The sequence below is a fragment of the Ranitomeya imitator genome, chromosome 6 (genome assembly GCF_032444005.1).
Source record: "Ranitomeya imitator isolate aRanImi1 chromosome 6, aRanImi1.pri, whole genome shotgun sequence".
Lineage (NCBI taxonomy): Eukaryota > Metazoa > Chordata > Amphibia > Anura > Dendrobatidae > Ranitomeya > Ranitomeya imitator.
Genome location: NC_091287.1, coordinates 344,424,536 through 344,447,788, shown reverse-complemented (window position 1 = coordinate 344,447,788; position 23,253 = coordinate 344,424,536). Strand labels below are relative to the sequence as shown.

General features: G+C 40.5%; 1 protein-coding gene across 7 annotated transcripts in view; it reads left to right on the top strand.

Annotated features, from left to right (window-relative positions):
* The window catches only part of NFATC1 (nuclear factor of activated T cells 1), a 308,199-nt gene that overhangs the window by 191,947 nt on the left and 92,999 nt on the right, over positions 1-23,253 (top strand). For 3 of the 7 annotated variants that reach the window (XM_069730931.1, XM_069730933.1, XM_069730930.1), the window contains one exon: positions 21,376-22,065. The exons of 1 other annotated variant lie outside the window; for it this stretch is intronic. In XM_069730931.1, the coding sequence (XP_069587032.1) occupies positions 21,376-22,065 (690 nt within the window). The remainder of the gene's footprint in view (positions 1-21,375; positions 22,066-23,253) is intronic. 3 more of the 7 variants (XM_069730935.1, XM_069730934.1, XM_069730932.1) reach the window with 2 other exon arrangements.

Here is a 23,253-nt window from a genome sequence, read left to right as displayed (position 1 = left end):
CTGTCCTAGAATATCGGGCCCCACTTTGCTGAATCTATTTCATCCCTACGTTTTGTCTTTTCATCTTACTCACAGTCATTATATGTGGGGGGCTGCCTTTTCCTTTGGGGAATTTCTCTGGGGCAAGTCAGGCCTATTTTTCTATCTTCAGGCTAGCTAGTTTCTTAGGCTGTGCCGAGTTGCCTAGGTAGTTGTTAGGCGCAATCCACAGCCGCTTTTAGTTGTGTTTAGGATAGGATCAGGTGTGCAGTCTACAGAGTTTCCACGTCTCAGAGCTCGTTCTTGTATTTTTGGGTATTTGTCAGATCACTGTGTGCGCTCTGATCGCTAAGCACACTGTGTTTCTGGATTGCCTTCATAACACCTGTCATTAGCAAACATAACAGGTCCCCCTCTATTTTTGATGACCAGGATGGCGAAACTGACAGCTGTGGGCTGCAACCTGTCAGCTTTATCTTGGCTGTTTATCAAGAAAGGAGGGGTCCCCATGCCATTTTTTTTAATTATTTAAATAAGCAAGGGAGAATGTAACTTCCAATTAGACTGTTGCACATGTTTAAAGGGAATCTATCTGCACAAGATGACTGTTCAAACCAAGTACAGACACTCGGTGCACCCTTTGCGTGGCCAAACATTTAAGTGCATTTTCCCACTTACGGTACTGATTTCCCTCTATCTCTTCTCCGATTTACAGCTCTGGCTTTATAGAGTCAAAGGACAGAGATAAATGGTAAACAAGTGGGTGGGTAGGTGCACATAAATGATTGGCCTCGCCAAGGGGACGCTGACCGCCTGTTCTAGGTTTGACCAGTCATTCTCTTCTGACAGTCCCTTTACAATTGTATTTATCTGCAGATTTCCACCACGGTTGCAGGTAAATACTGGGTTGTTTTTGGCTGACAGGTTCCCTTTAAGAACATAACGAGTCTCTTGTTCTTCTTTTGCATGTAAGTACTGATCTAAAAATTTTAACATGATAAAATATTTTATAGACAGGTACTTCTCTTTCTTTTTCTTTACTGTTCCCCATTTCAAAGTGCTATTGTAGTAACAAGTGGTATAGAGTAAAGTATGGGTTTTTTTTAGCATGCGCTCCACTAGTAGACACTGTGAATGTGTATAAAACAGGGCACAACTTTCTTGTTTAGAAGCCGGGTTGTACTGGTTGCTGAAATGGTACCTATATCATCAACCAAAATGGTTATTAACAGCACAGAATTTCTTCTAATAAGGGTATGTGAACATGGCCTCATTTTGTATGTAAAGTCAAAAGAAGGATTACTCAAGATATGTATCACACTGAAAGTCCAGACTTTACTAATTAGAGACTGTCACCGGGAGATCATCTGCATTCTTTCAGGCAGAAGAGGCACAAATGTTCCTCTGTACACCAATGTTCTTTTGACATTTCAAGTGACGCATATTGCTAACTTCAGTGCAGGCTGTAATTAGTCAGCAGGCATTATTGTGAATATGTTTGCAGGGAAATTGAAACTACCAAGCCGTGGTATTTAGTACACTGAAAACAGTGTAGAAAAATCCTCATCTGTACAGAAATATGTTAGGCTAGTTATGGATATGTGATGGAAATAAGAGGTTATATTAGAAAATGATGAGATGTGTGATAGTAACCTCTAGCATTATAAAGGTACGACCATGCTCAAAGATTCATTTAAAAAAATGTGCAGAGATGACCAGAAGCTAAATGAAAAATAACCTGTATTTACGCCCTCTCATTGGAATCAAATAATAGCTAAAACGCTAACACAGTAGATTGCAGATAATTTTTTGGCATCTATGGCCAGATTAACTAAGACTGGTATTTTGTCTGCCAGTGTTAATGATGGTTGGTTAGGAAAATGATGTGCCAAATTCATTAAGAGGCACACGCCTCAAGTTAGAGACTGGAGTAACATTTCTGGAGTAAAGAGCGCCAGCACTTTTGATAAATTTGATGGGTGTCCGTAGCCACACTCCATCTGCTCTGACTTCTCAGCCTTGGGGTAAGTTATGCCACTAGAGTGGCATAACTTTTGAAGAATTTATCTGATGGGCTTTGCTACACCCCATCCCACCCACGCTGGGAACGGCATAAAAACAACCAAATTTGAAGCAGTTCTGGGCAATTACAAGTTGGTTAAAAATTTAGCAACTTTGACTTAATTTGTATATCAGTCTTAATGAGGGGCATGCAGGAATAAGAGGCATCAAATTAATTATGATAGACATTGGGAGACTGGGAAGGGAGAGTCAACTCACCACTTGCTGCAGCAAAGTCCCTCTGTACACGCACGGAAGAGGCCGGGATCCGGCTGGAGGACAGCACAAGGAGAAGAGATCCAGCGTGTTCACAGGTAAGTAATAAAAGTCCTGTATTTATTGAAAAATTCATTCTTAAAAAACATGTTGACATTCGGCTTTGGCTATGGTGTCTCATGTCAACGTGTTTTTTAAGAATTGATTTTTCAACAAATACTGGACTTTTATTACTTACCTGTGAACAGGCTGGATTTCTTCTTCTTGTCCAAATTAATTATGGGGCACCATCCTCACCAGTAATGGTGTAAGAACTCTTCCACTTTTGATAAATCTGATGAGCACTTTTAGCCATTCTCTATTCCCCTTATACTTATCTCTAGCTCTTCTCATCTTGACAGAGCAGTCTGAAACTACAGTGGAAATGCCAAAAGTCACAACATTTTGAAGAATAGGGGCCAAATTCGACCAATTCATAACTGACAATAAAAAACACAGACTACATTTCATCCAAGTCTATGGTTAGCTGTATAAAGGTGCAGTAGTATGTGTCCAGATTTTTATGGGTGCCATACAATCCTTCTGACAAGGATCCTGAATACTTACATTTTAATTCCGGCTTTAATGAGTGTACAACATACAATCTTACATCCATTGGGCTTCATATTTTTTTAAACTACTCCAATTTATAAGCTATAAAGTGCCATTTTCATTATTAGGCCAGGATCACACATGCGAGAAACACGGACGATTCTCGCCTGTTAATATCGTCACTGCCGCCGGCACTTGGGAGCGGAGCGTGCAGCTGCATGTATTTGTTTGCGGCTGCACGCTCCGCTCCTGAGTGTCGGCGGCAGTGCCGGGTATTAACATGCGAGACTCGGCCGTGTTTCTCGCATGTGTGATCCCGGCCTTGGCCTTGAAACCTTGAAGACGGCTGACACCCTTTCATATGTTTCTGTGAATGTTTCACACAAACCACCAGCTGCCTAAAAGGTTTTTGCACCTATTTATCGTATAAGCTTTATTTAATGAGCACAATTTCTTCAAATAGCCTTCGACACAGGCTGACATTTTAGTCCCATGATGCTTAATGTGTTATACAAACAGCCATAAAGGTATACACGGGAATACCTGATGAAATACTTCTTAAAAACTATTAATGTTTTAAGCTGGTCTCAATAAAGAGGCAACACCTGCAGCCATTTGTTTGGCTCTGTTTCTGAACTGAAGTAACTTTCACATGTGTTTTCTTTCTTCAGTAACTTTTACATTACCCGAAATATGGAGCCTGGACTTCTGAGTGGGGGAAGCTGTCTGAATAGGTTCTTTATACTTTGACATTTCAGGCCCACACCCTCATTTGTTGGCCGGCCCAGCCGAACAGTTTGCTGTGACTAAACTTTATACCGTTTAATGTGTTTTACAAATGAAAAGGCACTAAGCAACTTTGGCATATTTTATTTACTTAGCCATAATACTGAAGTTTTCCTGTCTGCAAACACAAGAGCTTCAGGGCTAACTTCATCATTTTGGGGGTTTGAATCACTTTTCTTCTTTGGTTTTGTGATATTCAATAATATTTTTTGTCCTAATTTCTTCAAAATGGGTCAAGAGGCTCATGAATTTTGTGCATTTAAAAAAAAAGTTCTTTATTTTTGTCTTTTACATTGTTTCACCTTTCCAGAAAAAAAGTATAAAATTACTTGTGCAAAAATGTGTTTTTTCTAAAAAGCCACAAAATATAAAATTAAAAGCAATTTACTGAAAAGGACATCAAATCCAAACGACATCACAGAAAAAAGCAGCCATACCTACCAATACCTGGTAACAATACTAATGCAGGATGCAGTGGTAAAAGGTGGAGGCAGAACAGGAGCAAAAAACAACCATTCACAGGTATCATTCATGGGAGTAGAGGGATGATTGCCTAGTAATCTAAATTCACACATATAAGGCTTGTATATGGCACCAGTCACACAGATACGTGTAGTGCACTATTCCGACTTACAGCTTGCTAGCGGCATCTATACTATTAAGTGAGGTGAGCTGCCCAACGCTCTCTTAAGTGCTCCCCGAGAAAGACACCCCGGTATTCCCCACCAACACTACAGGATTTAGCTACTCCCTGCAAAAGATAAAAAAATGCATGAGGCATCGGTTGATATTTTGGCACAATCTAAAAACTCGTTTCAAGAGTCCTGATTGCCTTGTGAGTCCTACTCTAAAATTAAGGAATAAATGTAAAAAAAATAATTTGTTGCAAATAAAAACAGAATAAAATCAAGAATTAAATAAAAAAGGAGTATGGTAAATTCAATAATCAATAGGACCCTGTGTCGTCTTCTTGATTACCTCTAGGAGGCCATATTATGTTGATTTTTTTAATCATAAAGTATCTCGACCAGTGAAGAAATATATATGCTAAATAAATGAGAGCAGTTCACCATAGAAACCTATTATGTCAATTATCTAATTTCCATCATGCTTACAAAAATGATAGCTGAATTATATAACACTGCCTTAAAGTGAACCTGTTGCCAGGTTTAGCCAATATGAGTTACGGCCATCACCTTTCAGGGCTGATATACAGCCTTTTATAATGCTGTATATCTGCCTCCGACCCGACCTGCAAGAGAAGTAAAATAACTTTTATTATACTATACTATATATACTATACTATACTATATATATGCAGGGCGGTCTGATCCTAGGGGTGTCGCTCTTCTTGGTCCGGCACCTCCCTTCTTCTTGCGATGCTGCCCTCCTGCTTGCTTCGTGTGGATGATGCATCTCCTCAGCACTGCGCTCGTGCACAGGTCTCTGCCCTGTTGAGGGCAGAGCAAAGTGCTGCCGTGCTCAGGTGCTGGGAAAGGTCACAGAGCCCCCGCCACTTGCAGTGCTTCGACAGGCCAGAGAAGTACACCTGCGCAGGAGCGCTGTGCCAAGGAGACTGTGGATGATGAAGGAACGCATCATCCACATAAAGCAAGCAGGAGGATGGGGATCGTAAGGAGATGGGAGGCACCGGCCAAAGACCAGCGACGCCCATCGGACCGGACTGCCCCATGGGTGAGTATAATAAAAGCTATTTTTCTTGTCTTGCAGGTCGGGTTGGGGGCTTTAGACTTTCAGTTAAGGTTGCATGCAATATTTTATTTGGTAAATGGAAGTTCTAAATATAAATCTTAAAGAGATTGTGACACCCTCCTTTATAGTTCAGCCTCCGGAGTCATGAAAACAAACATCTAATGTTGCCAGGAGAGCAGTGGTCAGCCAGTACTCGCAGCAGGGGCTATGTAATATGAAATGGTGGCTATCCAGTATTTTAGACCAGTTCTTTGTTCTGGCTAATCCTTGGTGTCCCAAGTAGATGACTTCTCTCTAAGATATTATATGCCATAACCAGTCATAGAGAAATGGGTTGTCTTTGACAATTATTTCAATGAAAGGTCAGTAGGACATGACCATGGTCTCTTAGATCTTGGATACCCACAATTTTTCAGAATCAATGAGTGCTGCCCACACTCATAGTACACAAACCTCTGTGAAACTTTTCAGTAGAAAATCCATTGCATACTGTACAATACTGACTGTCCAATGAACAAATATTTCCATGGCTCTTTTACTTTAGAAATTGTATTTAAAGGAAACCTATCATCTTGGGAACCGCTATTTACCTGCAGGTATTGGGTTAATCTACAGCCAAATAGCATTGCAATGCTGACCAGCTGCCTAACAGAAAGTGCAGATGCCTGGAGAAAATGAACTTATTTCCTAACTAGAGCCACTGGCTTTCAGTCATGGGGGTGTGTACAGAGTGACTATAGTCATTGCTCACAACACTGCTCACTATACTATAAGCGGTGGCTGTAAGAAAGCCCTTATAGGTTCATTGACAGCTCACTTTAATTGGGAGCCACTCCATGCACGCCCCCATGACTGAAAGTCAGCAGCTACTGGAGCAAAATACAGTTAGGTCCATATATATTTGGACAGAGACAACATTTTTCTAATTTTGGTTATAGACATTACCACAATGAATTTTAAACAAAACAATTCAGATGCAGTTGAAGTTCGGACTTTCAGCTTTCATTTGAGAGTATCCACATTAAAATTGGATGAAGGGTTTAGGAGTTTCAGCTCCTTAACATGTGCCACCCTGCTTTTAAAGGGACCAAAAGTAATTGGACAATTGACTCCAAGACTATTTCCTGGACACGTGTGGGCAATCCCTTCGTTATGTCATTCTCAATTAAGCAGATAAAAGGCCTGGAGTTGATTTGAGGTGTGGTGCTTGCATTTGGAAGGTTTTGCTGTGAAGTAAACATGAGGTCAAAGGAGCTCTCCATGCAGGTGAAACAAGCCACCCTTAAGCAGCGAAAATAGAAAAAAAAACATCCGAGAAATTGCTACAATATTAGGAGTGGCAAAATCTACAGTTTGGTACATCCTGAGAACGAAAGAAAGCACTGGTGAACTCATCAATACAAAAAGACCTGGGCGCCCACGGAAGACAACAGTGCTGGATGATCGCAGAATAATCTCCATGGTGAAGAGAAACCCCTTCACAACAGCCAACCAAGTGAACAACACTCTCCAGGAGGTAGGCGTATCAATATCCAAATCTACCATAAAGAGAAGACTGCATGAAAGTAAATACAGAGGGTTCACTGCACGGTGCAAGCCACTCATACGCATCAAGAATAAAAAGGCTAGACTGGACTTTGCTAAAAAAACATCAAAAAAGCCAGCACAGTTCTGGAAGAACATTCTTTGGACAGATGAAACCAAGATCAGCCTCTACCAGAATGATGGAAAGAGAAAAGTAAGGCGAAGGCGTGGTACAGCTCATGATCCAAAGCATGCCACATTATCTGTAAAACACGGCATAGGCAGTGTGATGACTTGGGCATGCATGGCTGCCAGTGGCACTGGGTCACTAGGGTTTATTGATGATGTGACACAGGACAGAAGCAGCCAAATGAATTCTGAGGTATTCAGAGCCATACTGTGTGCTCAGATCCAGCCAAATGCAGCCAAACTGATTGGTCGTCGTTTCATACTACAGATGGACTATGACCCAAAACATAAAGCCAAAGCAACTCAGGAGTTCATGAAAGCAAAGAAGTGGAATATTCTAGAATGGCCAAGTCAGTCACCTGATCTCAACCCAATTGAGCATGCATTTCACTTGTTAAAGACTAAACTTCAGACAAAAAGGCCCACAAACAAACAGCAACTGAAAACCACCACAGTGAAGGCCTGGCAAAGCATCAAAAAGGAGGAAACACAGCGTCTGGTGATGTCCATGAGTTCAAGACTTCAGGCAGTCATTGCCAACAAAGGGTTTTCAACCAAGTACTAGAAATGAACATTTTATTTAAAACTATTTGAATCTGCCCAATTACTTTTGGTCCCTTTAAAAAGAGAGTGGCACATTTTAAGGAGATGAAACTCTTAAACCATTCATCCAATTTTAATGTGGATACCCTCAAATGAAAGCTGAAAATCTGAACTTCAACTGCATCTGATTTCTTTTGTTTAAAATTCATTGTGGTGATGTCTATAACCAAAATTAGAAAAATGTTGTCTCTGTCCAAATATATATGGACCTAACTGTATACACTGCTCAAATAATAAGGGAACACTTAAACAACAGAATGTAACTCCAAGTAAATCAAACTTCTGTGAAATAAAACTGTCCACTTAGGAAGCAACACTGTTTGACAATCAATTTCACATGCTGTTGTGCAAATGGAATAGACAACAGATGGAAATTATTGGCAATTATCAAGACACACTCAATAAAGGAGTGGTTATGCAGGTGGGACCATAAACCACATCTCAGTACCAATGCTTTCTGGCTGATGTTTTGGTCACTTTTGAATGTTTGTTGTGCTTTCTTACTCGTGGTAGCATGAAATGGACTCTACAACCCACATAAGTGTCTCAGGTAGTGCAGCTCATCCAGGATGGCACATCAATGCGAGCTGTGGCAGGAAGGTTTTCTGTGTCTGTCAGCGTAGTGTCCAGAGGCTGGAGGCGCTACCAGGAGACAGGCCAGTACACTAGGAGACGTGGAGGAAGCGTAGGAGGGCAACAACCCAGCAGCAGGACCGCTACCTCAGCCTTTGAGCAAGGAGGAACAGGAGGAGCCCTGCAAAATGACCTCCAGCAGGCCACAAATGTGCATGTGTCTGCACAAACGGTTAGAAACCGACTCCATGAGGATGGTCTGAGTGCCTGAAGTCCACAGATGGGGGTTGTGCTCACAGCCCAATACCGCGCAGGATGCTTGGCATTTGCCACAGAACACCAGGATTGGCAAATTCGCCACTGGCGCTCTGTGTTCTTCACAGATAAAAGCAGGTTAAGACTGAGCACATGTGACAGACATGACAGAGTCTGGAGATGCCATGGAGAGCGTTATGCTGCCTGCTACATCCTTCAGCATCACCGGTTTGGGAGTGGGTCAGTAATAGTGTGGAGTGGCATTTCTTTGGAGGGCCACACGGCCCTCCATGTGCTCGCCAGAAGTAGCCTGACTGCCATTAGTTACCGAGATGAGATCCTCAGACCCCTTGTGAGGCCATATGCTGGTGCGGTTGGCCCTGGGTTCCTCCTAATGCAGGACAATGCCAGACCTCATGTGGCTGGAGTGTGTCAGCAGTTCCTGCAAGATGAAGGCATTGAAGATATGGACTGGCCCGCCCGTTCTCCAGACCTGAATCCGATTGAACACATCTGGGACATCATGTCTCGCACCATCCACCAATGTCATGTTGCACCACAGACTGTCCAGGAGTTGGCGGATGCTTTAGTCCAGGTCTGGGAGGAGATCCCTCAGGAGACCATCTGCCGCCTCATCAGGAGCATGCCCAGCCATTGTAGGAAGATCATACAGGCATGTGGAGGCCACACACACTACTGAGCATCATTTCCTTGTCTTGAGGCATTTCCACTGAAGTTGGATCAGCCTGTAACTTCATTTTCCACTTTTGAGCATTATTCCAACTCCAGACCTCCATGGGATATTAGTTGTGATTTACGTTGATCATTTTTAGGTTTTAATGTTCTCAACACATTCCTCTATGTAATGAATAAAGATTTACAACTGGAATATTTCATTCAGTGATATCTAGGATGTGGGATTTTAGTGTTCCCTTTATTTTTTTTTTAGCAGTGTAGCTGCATTTTCTCCCAGTAGCCACACTTGGTAAGATGGCCAGTATCATTGTAACACTATTTACCTGCAGAATAACATCTGTAGATAAATATTATTGTCTGAGGTGACACTTCTTTAAGTTTCAGTACCTATTACATTTTAAGGTTGGCTCAATTGCATACTATCATATATGAATGACAGCATGTCTCGTATTTTTTAAATAAGTCAATGAAAGCATTAGAATAATAACTATTATTATTAAATAGCTAAGTCTTTAAATATATATATATACATTTTTAGGCTGTTTATCCCAACATGCTTTAGATAATTTACTTCCACTGAACTGTTTAGGTAACTGTGGATCTTAGGGTAGACTTACATTTTAATCAATATGTGGTCTTCTATGAGAACATAGTATTAATCAAAACTGACAGAAATTGGGGCACCTAATAGCATGATGTCTCCATTTTGAATTGTAATTAGATAAAAATATGAAATCTTATAGCAGGATGTAGATGTGGTTGAGGTGGTTAATCTATATTATTTCATGTAGTGTAAGTGATCCACTTAAAAAAAGGATGCAAAAGGGTCATATACATATAAACTCACATGTCTGTGATTGCACTGGACTGAAGCAGGCGCAAGCGGAAAGGTACAATGTGATATATTGTACTTCTCAGATGTCATTTAATATTATTAAAGGGTTATTACCATAATGTACATGTATATCATGGTGAAATGTTATTTACCGCACAACGCCATACATGTATGGCACTTGGATACAGCAGGCACGGGAGCCGTGACCGTACCATCTGCAGCCTGAGTCGACTGTTAAATACAGTTGTACTTCGACTGCAATGGCGAGGATCGCGGCCTGCTAACTCCTTATATTTCATGGTGACCGTTGACCGCGTGTGTAAGGTGCTTGAGAGAGGGAAATCATGGGAATCTTAAGGATTATTGCAGCAGTCAGAGGCTTAATAATAGCCTCTGATTCTGCCATATACCACAATCTACTAGATCCCGCCAGAACAGGGTCTAATAGGATACCTGTCAGTCAGACACAAGTGGTGCAATGTATTATCTAAGCCGACAAAAGATCGCTTGTTCAAGTCTCCTTTTGAGACTGAAAAAATAAACAAACACCCAAATTTCATGGGAAAATAAAACAAAAGCCCTAAATAAGTCACACATATTTGATATCATTGTGTTAGTAATGATGACACATAATAAAAAAAACTATTTCTTTATTTATCTCAGTTAAATGAGTGAAAGCTGCAAGAAACAAAATAATTTGGAAAAACAATGGTAGAATTGATCTTTTTATTCATCTTGCATCAAAAAATCTAAACTAAAAGTGATCCAAAGGTCACATGCACCACAGAATAGTACTGGTAAAAAGTACAGCACTGTAAACAAAAAAATTAAAACGCACGGTGGTTATCACTGCAGCCTTCCAGCGCTGGGCTCCTGGGTTCAAATCCCACTAAGGACAACATCTGCAAGGAGTTTGTATGTTCTCCCCGTGTTTGCGTGGGTTTCCTCCGGGTTCTCCGGTTTCCTCTAACACTCCAAAGACATACTGATAGGGAATTTAGATTGTGAACCCCAATGGGGACAGTGATGATAATATATGTAAAGCGCTGAAGAATATGATAGCGCTATATAAGAAAAGCATAATAAATAAATAATAATAGTAAAACATTACAGTTGTCAGAATATGTAAATATCTATATTACCGATATGTGTAAAAATATATATTACATAACACTGTTATCATTTCGAACTGCAGAATAAAGGTAAACCCTTGCTTATACTGCATGATGAATACTGTAAAAATAGAAATTAAAACCATTTCCAGACTTAATGTCTTTATTCATTTTTAGTAGAAAAAAAAAGAATTAAAGGTGACAAAAAGTTGTATGCACCCAAATATGCCACCAGGAAAAATTACAGCCCTAACATAGCTCCATTTGCAGAAAAAATAAAAATGTATGGTTCGCGAAATATAGCAACCAAAACAGTATTTTTTTGTGTGTAAAACATTAAAAAATATATAAATTTGGTATTGTAATAATATTGACCAGCAAAATAGAGATTACATGTCAATTCTACCTAGTGGTGAATTGTGTTTTTAAAAAAAACATATATACAGTGGGGCAAAAAAGTATTTAGTCAGTCAGCAATAGTGCAAGTTCCACCACTTAAAAAGATGAGAGGCGTCTGTAATGTACATCATAGGTAGACCTCAACTATGGGAGACAAACTGAGAAAAAAAAATCCAGAAAATCACATTGTCTGTTTTTTTAACATTTTATTTGCATATTATGGTGGAAAATAAGTATTTGGTCAGAAACAAAATTTCATCTCAATACTTTGTAATATATCCTTTGTTGGCAATGACAGAGGTCAAACGTTTTCTGTAAGTCTTCACAAGGTTGCCACACACTGTTGTTGGTATGTTGGCCCATTCCTCCATGCAGATCTCCTCTAGAGCAGTGATGTTTTTGGCTTTTCGCTTGGCAACACGGACTTTCAACTCCCTCCAAAGGTTTTCTATAGGGTTGAGATCTGGAGACTGGCTAGGCCACTCCAGGACCTTGAAATGCTTCTTACGAAGCCACTCCTTCATTGCCCTGGCGGTGTGCTTTGGATCATTGTCATGTTGAAAGACCCAGCCACGTTTCATCTTCAATGCCCTTGCTGATGGAAGGAGGTTTGCACTCAAAATCTCACGATACATGGCCCCATTCATTCTTTCATGTACCCGGATCAGTCGTCATGGCCCCTTTGCAGAGAAACAGCCCCAAAGCATGATGTTTCCACCACCATGCTTTACAGTAGGTATGGTGTTTGATGGATGCAACTTAGTATTCTATTTCCTCCAAACACGACAAGTTGTGTTTCTACCAAACAGTTCCAGTTTGGTTTCATCAGACCATAGGACATTCTCCCCAAACTCCTCTGGATCATCCAAATGCTCTCTAGCAAACTTCAGACGGGCCCGGACATGTACTGACTTAAGCAGTGGGACACGTCTGGCACTGCAGGATCTGAGTGCATGGTGGCGTAGTGTGTTACTTATGGTAGGCCTTGTTACATTGGTCCCAGCTCTCTGCAGTTCATTCACTAGGTCCCCCCGCGTGGTTCTGGGATTTTTGCTCACCGTTCTTGTGATCATTCTGACCCCACGGGGTGGGATTTTGCGTGGAGCCCCAGATCAAGGGAGATTATCAGTGGTCTTGTATGTCTTCCATTTTCTAATTATTGCTCCCACTGTTGATTTCTTCACTCCAAGCTGGTTGGCTATTGCAGATTTAGTCTTCCCAGCCTGGTGCAGGGCTACAATTTTGTTTCTGGTGTCCTTTGACAGCTCTTTGGTCTTCACCATAGTGGAGTTTGGAGTCAGACTGTTTGAGGGTGTGCACAGGTGTCTTTTTTATACTGATAACAAGTTTAAACAGGTGCCATTACTACAGGTAATGAGTGGAGGAAAGAGGAGACTCTTAAAGAAGAAGTTACAGGTCTGTGAGAGCCAGAAATCTTGATTGTTTGTTTCTGACCAAATACTTATTTTCCACCATAATATGCAAATAAAATGTTAAAAAAACAGACAATGTGATTTTCTGGATTTTTTTTTCTCAGTTTGTCTCCCATAGTTGAGGTCTACATATGATGTAAATTACAGACGCCTCTCATCTTTTTAAGTGGTGGAACTTGCACTATTGCTGACTGACTAAATACTTTTTTGCCCCACTGTATATATATATTTATATTTTTATAGCCCATAATGGATGTTATCTTGTTCATTAAAAAAAACAGTAATAAAAAATTAACACAAAGTTGTAAAGTCTACATAACGGTACCAGTGAAAAAAACATATTGCCATGCCAAAAAAGGCAATCACACTGCTCTGTCAATGGAAAATTGTCAAAATTATGGCTCCCAGAAAAAAAAATTGCCCCTCCCTAAAAGCACAAAAGAGGTCAGTTCAGAAGGTCTTAAACGTTTTTGCGCCTTCTTTATATCATTACGATTAGTAGTGACTACGAGCTCCTGTTGCCAGCCAGAGCCTAAACCGCATGGATGCCTATAGGTAAATATTATGGAGTTTATGAAAAATACCTGTGTGAAAGTCTGTTTTAGGTCAGATGTAGAATGAAGACAGGTATTTACATAAAACACAAGTCTTTCTTTTAAAATTTTACATAAGAAGCAAGGAAATGAGATAATACAATATGGAACCTTTATGTAGTAAGCCATAACCTGAAGAGTGAATTGGACACCAGCGGAGAAAAACTGATACTTTTGTAGGTAATATCTGATAGCAATATTGTGGGTATTCTGCCTTGTGACAAAGTCTAGATCTACTTCTTCCCTTACAGAAATGATTGAACACCATTTTGCCCCATGGCATACTTCACATTAGGCTAACTGATTGACTACATTACTTAGCTAACCATGTTACTGTGAGTGGATGTGGTTAGGCTCTGATGGTTTATAATGGAGTTCTGCTAATTTGTGAATACACAAACTATATTGTGCAGCTATAACAATATCCCTTTTGCTTACATTTATTTACTTGTTATTTACAGGTCTTGGAATAGCTTCCACTTGTGATTTTGTCTGTAGTTTTTCAGTTAATTGAGGCATATGCTTACAATCTAGTAATTACTAAATTTTCACTGGAAATTAAGTTAATTTGTTGTAACAAAAACTGTATGTTAAGAATCATACAATGTATATAAGTATATATGCACACTATATAGACTAAAGTGTAGGGACACTACGCATTACATTTACAGAAGTGTTTATGCAACCCATTCTAAATCAATTCTAGGCATTAATATGAAGTTGGTTCATAAATTGGTAGCTAAACCAGCTACCATTCTTCTGTATGGCTTTCTATGATATTTATAGAGCCTATCTGAGGGAATGATTGCCCTTTCCTCCAGAGGAGCATTTGGGAGGTCAAACACTAATGTTGGATTGGATGACCTGGTCCCCAATTTCCATTCTAGTTCATCCTAAATGTACTCAATGGGGCTGAGATCAGGGCTCTGCATGGACCCATCAAGTTGTTTTCTACACCAAACTCACCCAACCATGACTTTATGGACTTTGCTTTGTGCACTGGGGCACTGTCATGCTGGAGCAAAAAAGGGCCTTCCTCAAAATGTTCCCACAAAGTTGGAAGCATACAATTGTCCAAAACAAGAAGAAAATGTCCAGCTTCACTGAATCCGTAAAAAAGAGTTTGGTTTATGCATCACGGGTGAGCTGGCTTATATTTCTTCTTTCCAAGCATACAATTGTCCAAAATGTCTTGGTGTGTGAAAGCATGAAGATTTCTCTTCACTGAAACTACGGCACCTAGGCCAAACACTGAAAAACGAGCCCATATACACAATTGGCCCAGTCAGGTAATGTTTTCTCTATATATTTCTAATATCACTGTCCTAAATGGAGCTTAATATCTTAATTCCCTATGAGTATGTCTTTAGAGTGAGGGAGGAAACCCACACATACACGTTGAGAACATACAAACTTCTTTCAGATTTTGTCCTTGATGGGATTTGAACCTATAACCCCACTCTTGCAAAGTAACAGTGCTAACCACTGCACCAATTCCAAATTTATCTAATAGACTGTCATAAAGAAAAGGATAATTTGTCACTCCATAGATCTTTCCACTGCTCCAAAATCCAGTGGTGTACACTAGTCTATCTGAAGCTTTGCATTGTACTTGGTGATGTAAGGCTTGTATGAAGCTTCTCAGCTATGGAAATCCATGCCATGAAGCTACCAGTGCGTGGTTTTTATACTGATGTTAATGCCAGAGGTTTGGAATTTCATTGCACCATCCTTCCCCGAGGTTGCCCATGCAGAGATTGATAGTCCTGTTCCATCAACGTCATCAGGACCTTACTGTGAATGCACCGCCCCAGCATGTGCATAAGGTCTTGGGAGGGGAGGTAGCTCATTCAGACAAAAGTGATCTGTCAATCAGTGACTGGAGGCTGGTGGTGGCTGGAATGAGGGAGAGAGGCAGGAGAGCTGTAAGTGCATTGCCAACCCAGCTGCACTTGCGGTTCTTTAGCATAAAATCCATCAACGGATTTCTAAAATCTGTGAAATCACCTTCCTATAACAAAGTTATGCATTTACTCTACATTACAGTGACTTTGCTAAGATGATACTAGATTGTAGTAGAAAAACCTGCTGATAGAAGAGGAAAGAAGCAATTTATTTAAGTTGGAGGACGTTGAAACCCTTCACCCATGAGTTTAATTACACAGACAAAGCACCTTGTAGTTAATATGACACAACTCTATAAAGAGGCAACATAGAAAGTGGAACACTGAATGCAGATCTTGGGAAGACCCAGAAAGGACACCTGGGACAGAGAGGAGCCACAGCTGTGATAGTTAACACCGTAGCTATCGGTTATGCCCCTACCTCTGAAAATGACACAAACATTTGAACCAATCCATTTATTCCAAATAACTACTATTCATTTTTTTTAAAAAGTCACCCTATCTCTAAAATCCTTCTCGTTTCAATACATGTCGCATGGACACTACCAAGCTGAGTCCATTCTGTATAGACACAACCAAGGATCATTTGGCCATTGAACGCCAGCTGATTATAATAACCGGTAACCATATACCGTGTCTGTATTCTAATCGTGCAGAAGGTAGAAAGAATGGTTTACATTTACATTGAAGTGATTGACTGACGACACAGACATGTTAATGTGTGACATAAGGGGGTCACAGCAGAAATGTCTTTCTTTTAACGAGGAAAGTTGAGTACAATCTCAGTCAACGCGGCCTCAGAACTCTGACATTTCTCATTAGTCTGACCTTCCTGTAACATATATTGCAGGCTTGTAATTACAGAGCTGTGGAAACACTGAGGGCATAAATGTAACTACTCCTGACGTCCACACTCAGAGCTGGTCCCCTCACTCATCTTTTTTTATTTTTTTACACTTTTCAACTGTTTTTTGCATCTCCACAGTTGTGTTAGTTTTTGATTTACTATTTTAACTTACGAAATATCAACCGAACAGATAAATGCTGTGGTGATTGTCTGAGATTAATGTCAAAGGAAGTTGCATATGTGTGGTGATCAGCATTTGATCTTCAGTCCTAGGAGTTGATTAGTTTGATTCTGTTATGGGGCCAAAGCACAGTCAAAAATGCTTCTTTTAATAGGTTCAGGACAATTTAGGTAACGTTTCTGGGGGAATTTTATTTCCAGCCTAACCAGTGACATTGTGACTTGTGGCACAAAAATGATAGTGGACTAAGCAGTGAACAATCCCAGAAGACAACAGCCGTAATATGAAGAACCTATTGAAATTCTAATGATTGTGGCAGGCGTATTTTATTTTGTGTGTTATGCCAGGGCAGTGAAAGGCAAACAGGCTGTGAAATAAGTGAGAGTTGCTGTACGGAGTCCAAGGCGGCTTGTAGATTCCACTCCAGTCTTGGGACTTCTTAACTTTCTTGGATAACTTGCCAAAGACAAGGAAAAAAATGTGTTCTAGAATTAAATATTCCTTGCATTTTATTGCAAAACTTACTGCCAGCTTCTCATTATTGTTTTAATGCACAAAAATAAGGCGTACAACTTAGCATGTTTAATACAGTTATAGGGTGTGAATTATTTTGTTTGTGACTAATTTTTTTAATGGTTGGGAGTGAAATGAAAGGAATTACATTCTGTGTGAGACTTCATTGTTTGCGCTTTCCATAGATTTCATGGGTTTGTAGAACCTTTCATTTACTTTTTTTTTTGTCAAAGAAAATCTGTCAACTGCGTTATAGCTATTAAACCAAAACCAGTCCTGGGTATGGAAATTAAAAGGTTTGTCCGGCCTTAGGACATTCCTTGTGACTGCAGACTTGTGAATCCTTACAGCACGTGCGCTGCATACTGTCAGGATTCTATGGTGCTGGAATGGAAGTCATGTGACCGTAGGCATGTGATTTGCATACTTCTAGTCACATTCCAGCTAGACATATCCGGCCTCACTCAATATACTAGGCCACACACGTCTAGTTGTCACGTGACCGCATATATGTAGACTCGTGAATCGTGAGGATTCACGAGTCTGCAGTCACACAGAGTGACTGCAGCCCTGTACCCTAAGGCCAGACATCCCTCTTTATGCTCACGTGCAAGCTTTCTTTGTGACTGCAAACAGACATGAGTTTGCAACACAGGCGGACGCAGACAGAAAAGGGCCCCTGTGCAAGAACAATATATGGGCTCCAATAGCTCATCATAATGCATCTGCTTTGGAAGTGGAAGTGGGCCCCCTTTTCTCTTGAACTCCTGTGAAGCCACACAGGCTGCATCAATAATACAGTGGGTACGGAAAGTATTCAGACCCCTTTCAATTTTTCACTCTTTGTTTCATTGCAGCCATTTGGTAAATTCAAAAAAGTTCATTTTTCTCTCATTAATGTACACTCTGCACCCCATCTTGACTGAAAAAATATAAATGTAGACATTTTTGCAAATTTAATAAAAAAGAAAAACTAAAATATCACATGGTCATAAGTATTCAGACCCTTTGCTCTGACACTCATATTTAAGTCACATGCTGTCCACTTCCTTGTGATCCTCCTTGAGATGGGCCTACTCCTTCATTGGAGTCCAGCTGTGTTTAATTAAACTGATAGGACTTGATTTGGAAAGGCACACAGCTGTCTATATAAGACCTCACAGCTCACAGTGCATGTCAGACCAAATGAGAATCATAAGGTCAAATACACTGGCCAAGGAGCTTATAGACAGAATTGTGGCAAGGCACAGATCTGGCCAAGGTTACAACAGAATTTCTGCAGTACTCATGGTTCCTAGGAGCACAGTGGGTTCCATAATCCATAAATAAAAGAAGTTTGAAACCACCAGAAGTCTTTCTAGACCTGGCCGTCCAGCCAAACTGAGCAATTGTGGGAGAAGAGCCTTGGTGAGAGAGGGAAAGAAGAACTCCAAGGTCACTGTGGCTGAGCTCCAGTGATGCAGTAGGGAGATGGGAGAAAGTTCCACAAAGTCACCTACCACTGCACCAGCCTTTATGGCACAGTGGTCCAACAGAAGCCTCTCCTCAGTGCAATACATATGAAAGCCCGCATAGAGTTTGCTAAAAAAACACATGAAGGACTCCCAGACTATGAGAAATAAGATTGTCTGGTCTGATGAGATGAAGATAGACCTTTTTGGTGATAATTCAAAGCGCTATGTATGGAGAAAACCTGTCACTGCTCATCACCTGCCCAATACAATCCCAACAGTGAAACATGGTGGTGGCAGCATTATGCTATGGGGGTGTTTTTCAGCTGCAGGGACAGGACGACTGGCTGTCATTGAGGGGAAAATGAATGCGGACAAGTACAGAGATATCCTGGATGAAAACCTCTTCCAGAGTGTTCTGCACCTCAGACTTGGCTGAAGGTTCACCTTCCAACAAGACAATGACCCTAAGCACACAGTTAAAATATCAAAGGAGTGGCTTCAGAACAATTCTGTGACAATTCATGACTGGCCCTGCCAGAGCCCTGACATAAACCCAATTGAGCATCTCTGGAGAGACCTGAAAATAGCTGTCTACCAATGTTCACCATCTAACCTGACGGAACTGGAGAGGATCTGCAAGGAAGAATGGCAGAGGATCCCCAAATCCAGGTGTGAAAAACTTGTTGCATCATTCCCAGGAAGACTCATGGCTGTACTAGCTCAAAAGGGTGCTTCTACTCAATACTGAGCAAAGGGTCTGAATATTTATGACCATGTGATATTTCAGTTTTTCTTTTTTAATAAATTTGCAAAAATTACTACGGTACATTTTTGCTTTTTTTTAGTCAAGATGGGGTGCAGAGTGTACATTAATGAGAAAAAAATACCTTTTTTTGAATTTACCAAATGACTGCAATGAAACAAAGAGTGAAAAATTTAAAGGGGTCTGAATACTTTCTGTACCCACTGTATGTCTGCCCCTGGGCTGCAAGGGTGATCCCAAGCTAACAAAATGCTTAGTAAATTCTTGCCCCTTGGTCTGGATTGACAGCTTCACTGTTGGGGTTGGCAGGATTGGCCAACAGCTTTTTCTCTCTCAATTCCCCCATACACATGAACTTTCAATTCAATGGTTAAAGTGGATAAAGCCACTGATAAATAGATCTGGCAGTGGCTTATCTCCAACAGAACAGTAAGTTTGGGCATATAGCTATCACATATGTTTGGCCAACTTTAGTCTCCGCACGGCAGTGCTAGTAGTTTTATAGCCATAAACTATCTGACAGACTCCCTTTAATTAGTGCCTGTTATATGATTGAGGTGAACTACAGTGAAGCCGATACAATTGATATCCTCAGCTTTCTCAGCCTGACATAGATTTAGTTTGTTCATGTGATGAGTGTGTAACTGAAGAAAGACTTCTGTCTTTAAAGTGAAGCTGTCACCAGCTCACACGTGGGTAGTTTTTGCTCTTAGTTTATTTCTGCTGCTGCCATGACTATTTTTATTTTATTTTGTTTCTTTTAAATCCTTAATACAGTGAGATTTGGGACTTTTTATTTAGTGCTAATTTTGAAGGTCTTTACTAAGGGGGCAGTACTCACTGGATAACAATGCAGAACAGCATATAAGCATGCCCTTTAGTAAATTAGTACTGTATAAAAATGACAATATCCGGAAAAACTTTTGGTGGATTTATATGTTAAGAAAGGGCTACAGACATACAACCAGAGCAAAAAATGACCACTTTTGACTTTGTGACACTTCCTACTTAAGGTAATATCCATTTTTGATATTTTATTATGATATTGTCATAAAAATAACTGCTTTAACTTAGCTCCAACCCACCATCTTCAACCTAATCAAATGGACAGCCAAGCTATATATATGTCACTAATAAAAACCCACACACCAGGTTTGTGTTTTAACTAAGGAAGAACAAGCCGATCTGAATTAGAAAATACATAACTTTGACACAATATAAGACTTGAAGTCCAGCCAGCCCTAGGATTGTCGATCTGTAGTGTTGGTTCATAGCGTTAACAGTGCGTGCAAACGTCTCCTCCATCCAGCTCTTCTCTGGACCACACATCATTGACATTGCTCCACATATTGGCCATGTGCTCAGGTTGGAGATGGGCGCAATCAGTCACTGATCACTTCTGTACCTACTTTCACCAGTATCAGCAGAAATGTAACTAATCAGTGATGAGCTACTTACTGGGGATTGGTTAGATCCAGGACGTGGGATTCGTAATATACAATATACAAGACACTAGCACTCTCATAAATAGACTGTAATCAGCCCCATAATCCAGTAATTTATGACACTGTGTACCAAGCATAATATTATAGCCTTCAGTAGTCTGAAAACTGTTCATCTAAACATGGTTAAAATTGCTGGACCCTTGCATAATCATCTCAGTTCCTGGTGACATCATAAACCACAACTGCATTTACTTGTATATATTTTATCCTTGATTCATTTGAATCTGTTTAGTCTGACGGCAGTTTTACCAAACACGCAGACATTTATCAAGTGATCCATCAGTAGCAGCAGAAACGGCAATAATACATCCAAGTAAAAATTTTTGCTTTGATTAATACAAATCCATGGAGCCCTTGGGTCCAAAGCTTCTTCAGCAACATGGCTATTTGCAAATAGATTTTTATAGCACATTAGAGCTGGAGGAGATTCCAAAGAAAATAGCTCTTTTGAATATTAGAACCAGCTGTGACTTTCTTATGCTGATGACTCATAGTTTTTTTTTTATTGGGTGGGAGAACGAGGCAAAAGACACACAGAGTCTTATTCAAGACGTTGTTTGTTTTGCAAGGGGTATCCTAGCCACAAGCCAACATGATCTTACCAAAATGCAACTCATGTTTATTTAATTTTTTCTCTCCTCTCCTAACAGTTCCAATTATAAAAACAGAGCCCAGTGATGACTATGAGTCAGCTCAAACCTGTGGCCCAATGAACCAAGGATTAACTCAACTCTCCAAGCCATACTACAGCCAACAGATTTTGATGCCCTCTGATCCTGGTTTGTGCCTTGTGTCTGGCTTCACCTCCTGTCAGCAAAGAAACACTGTGATGTCATCGTCTCCAAACTCAAGCTCCAAACTCCACGACCTTTCAACTTCTGCATACAACAAATGCATCTCGAATCCTGGTCACTCTCAGCTAGGACTTCAGCATCCCACTGGAGGGGTTCCCACCATACAGGAAGTGCCACGGTCCATAGTTGTGCACCCAAGTTCACCCGAACAGTCATCCCACATCATGCTGCAGCCGCAGGTGAGTCTCCATCAGAGCAGTAGCTGTCCCCTTGGTTTTCAACAAACAGTCTATCCCAACAGTCCCTCTTCTCCAGTTCCATCTATTACCCAAGAGCCATCCTATTTGCAGCCCTGCAGTCCAACTCACTCATCAGTAATGGGCCAACAGCAGCACCAACAGCAGAAGGTTCAGAGAAATGAATCTCCAACCACTCAACCTCTGTCACTGCCAGAGTTGTATGAGGACAGTAATCATAATTTGACCCCTATTCCTGTAACCGTCAAGTGTGAGCCTGAGGAATTGGATCAGTTGTACTTGGATGATGGTAAGTGTTCTGCAGCTGTTGAGCCATTCATTCCACTATATTGCTGTATCCGTAAGTTCTTTATTAACCAGATGCTTTCAGGAGCACTCATAAATTAACGTCACTAAGAAATGGTGCAGAAATCTGTCCATTTAGAATTAATAAAAATAAGAAGAGGGAATTGAAAATGTTCCTAATGTAGCATTTTTCATACTGTGTATTTTAAGCATTAAATGCCATTCGTAACCACAGAGGTAGCTTAACCACCAATTGCTACACAAAAGTAATTGCAACCATATGCTCTTAGCTCATGCAGGTGATTTGATAGAGTCGAAGCACAGTAAAATGTCTAGCTATGAATAGTACAGCTCAAATGCAAACACTCCAGTAGCAGAAAACGTCACACTAATCGAGGAGGACTGTATTCATCACCATATTATAGCTGGTTAAGACTTCATTAATCGCTTTTATCAAACTATTGTGAAATATGTAATTTAAGGAAGGATGTATTGAGAACAAGATCAATCACCAAGCCCTCATTCAGACGTCTGTGATTCACATACATGTTCTATCCGTGGGCTGTTCAAATGTCTGTTGTTTTATGGATCGAGAATCTGCAAAAAAAAAAAAAAAGAAGGGGAGACTTGTCATATCCAATTAGTGGATCAAAATTGCACATTCAAGTCTATGAATGTGCAGAAAAGGTGGATAGAACATGGATACCATACATGCTATATCCTGGTGAAGTCTGATTTTTACTGTTAAATGGATAGGAGAAATTTGGACATTTATTTTTTTGCATAAAAAAATCCCAGCGCCACAGTGCAAAAAATGGACATCTGAATGAGGCCTCACATGGGCAGGGCAGAACCTAATGTGAAACTGCACTAACTCTGTTCTGTCCCTAAAGTTTCCTCTTGTAAACTGTTAATATTTTAATAACAATGGATGACAGCTACAAACGGCGTTCAGTAGAGTTTCCATTTTGGTTGTTGTCACTCATCTTTCTGCTTGGATCTCATGTAGTGTGGCCATGAAAAATAAAGGAAGCCCTTTGCGATTAAAGGGAACCTGACAGTGGATACCTGCCGCCTAAACCACAGGCAGCATGTACCAGGCACTGGATGTACGTTTTCAGCCAGGTGTGTTAGACTCTGAAACTCCATTGCAACATACTGTAAAAGCCAGATGGGGACCAAACCACACACT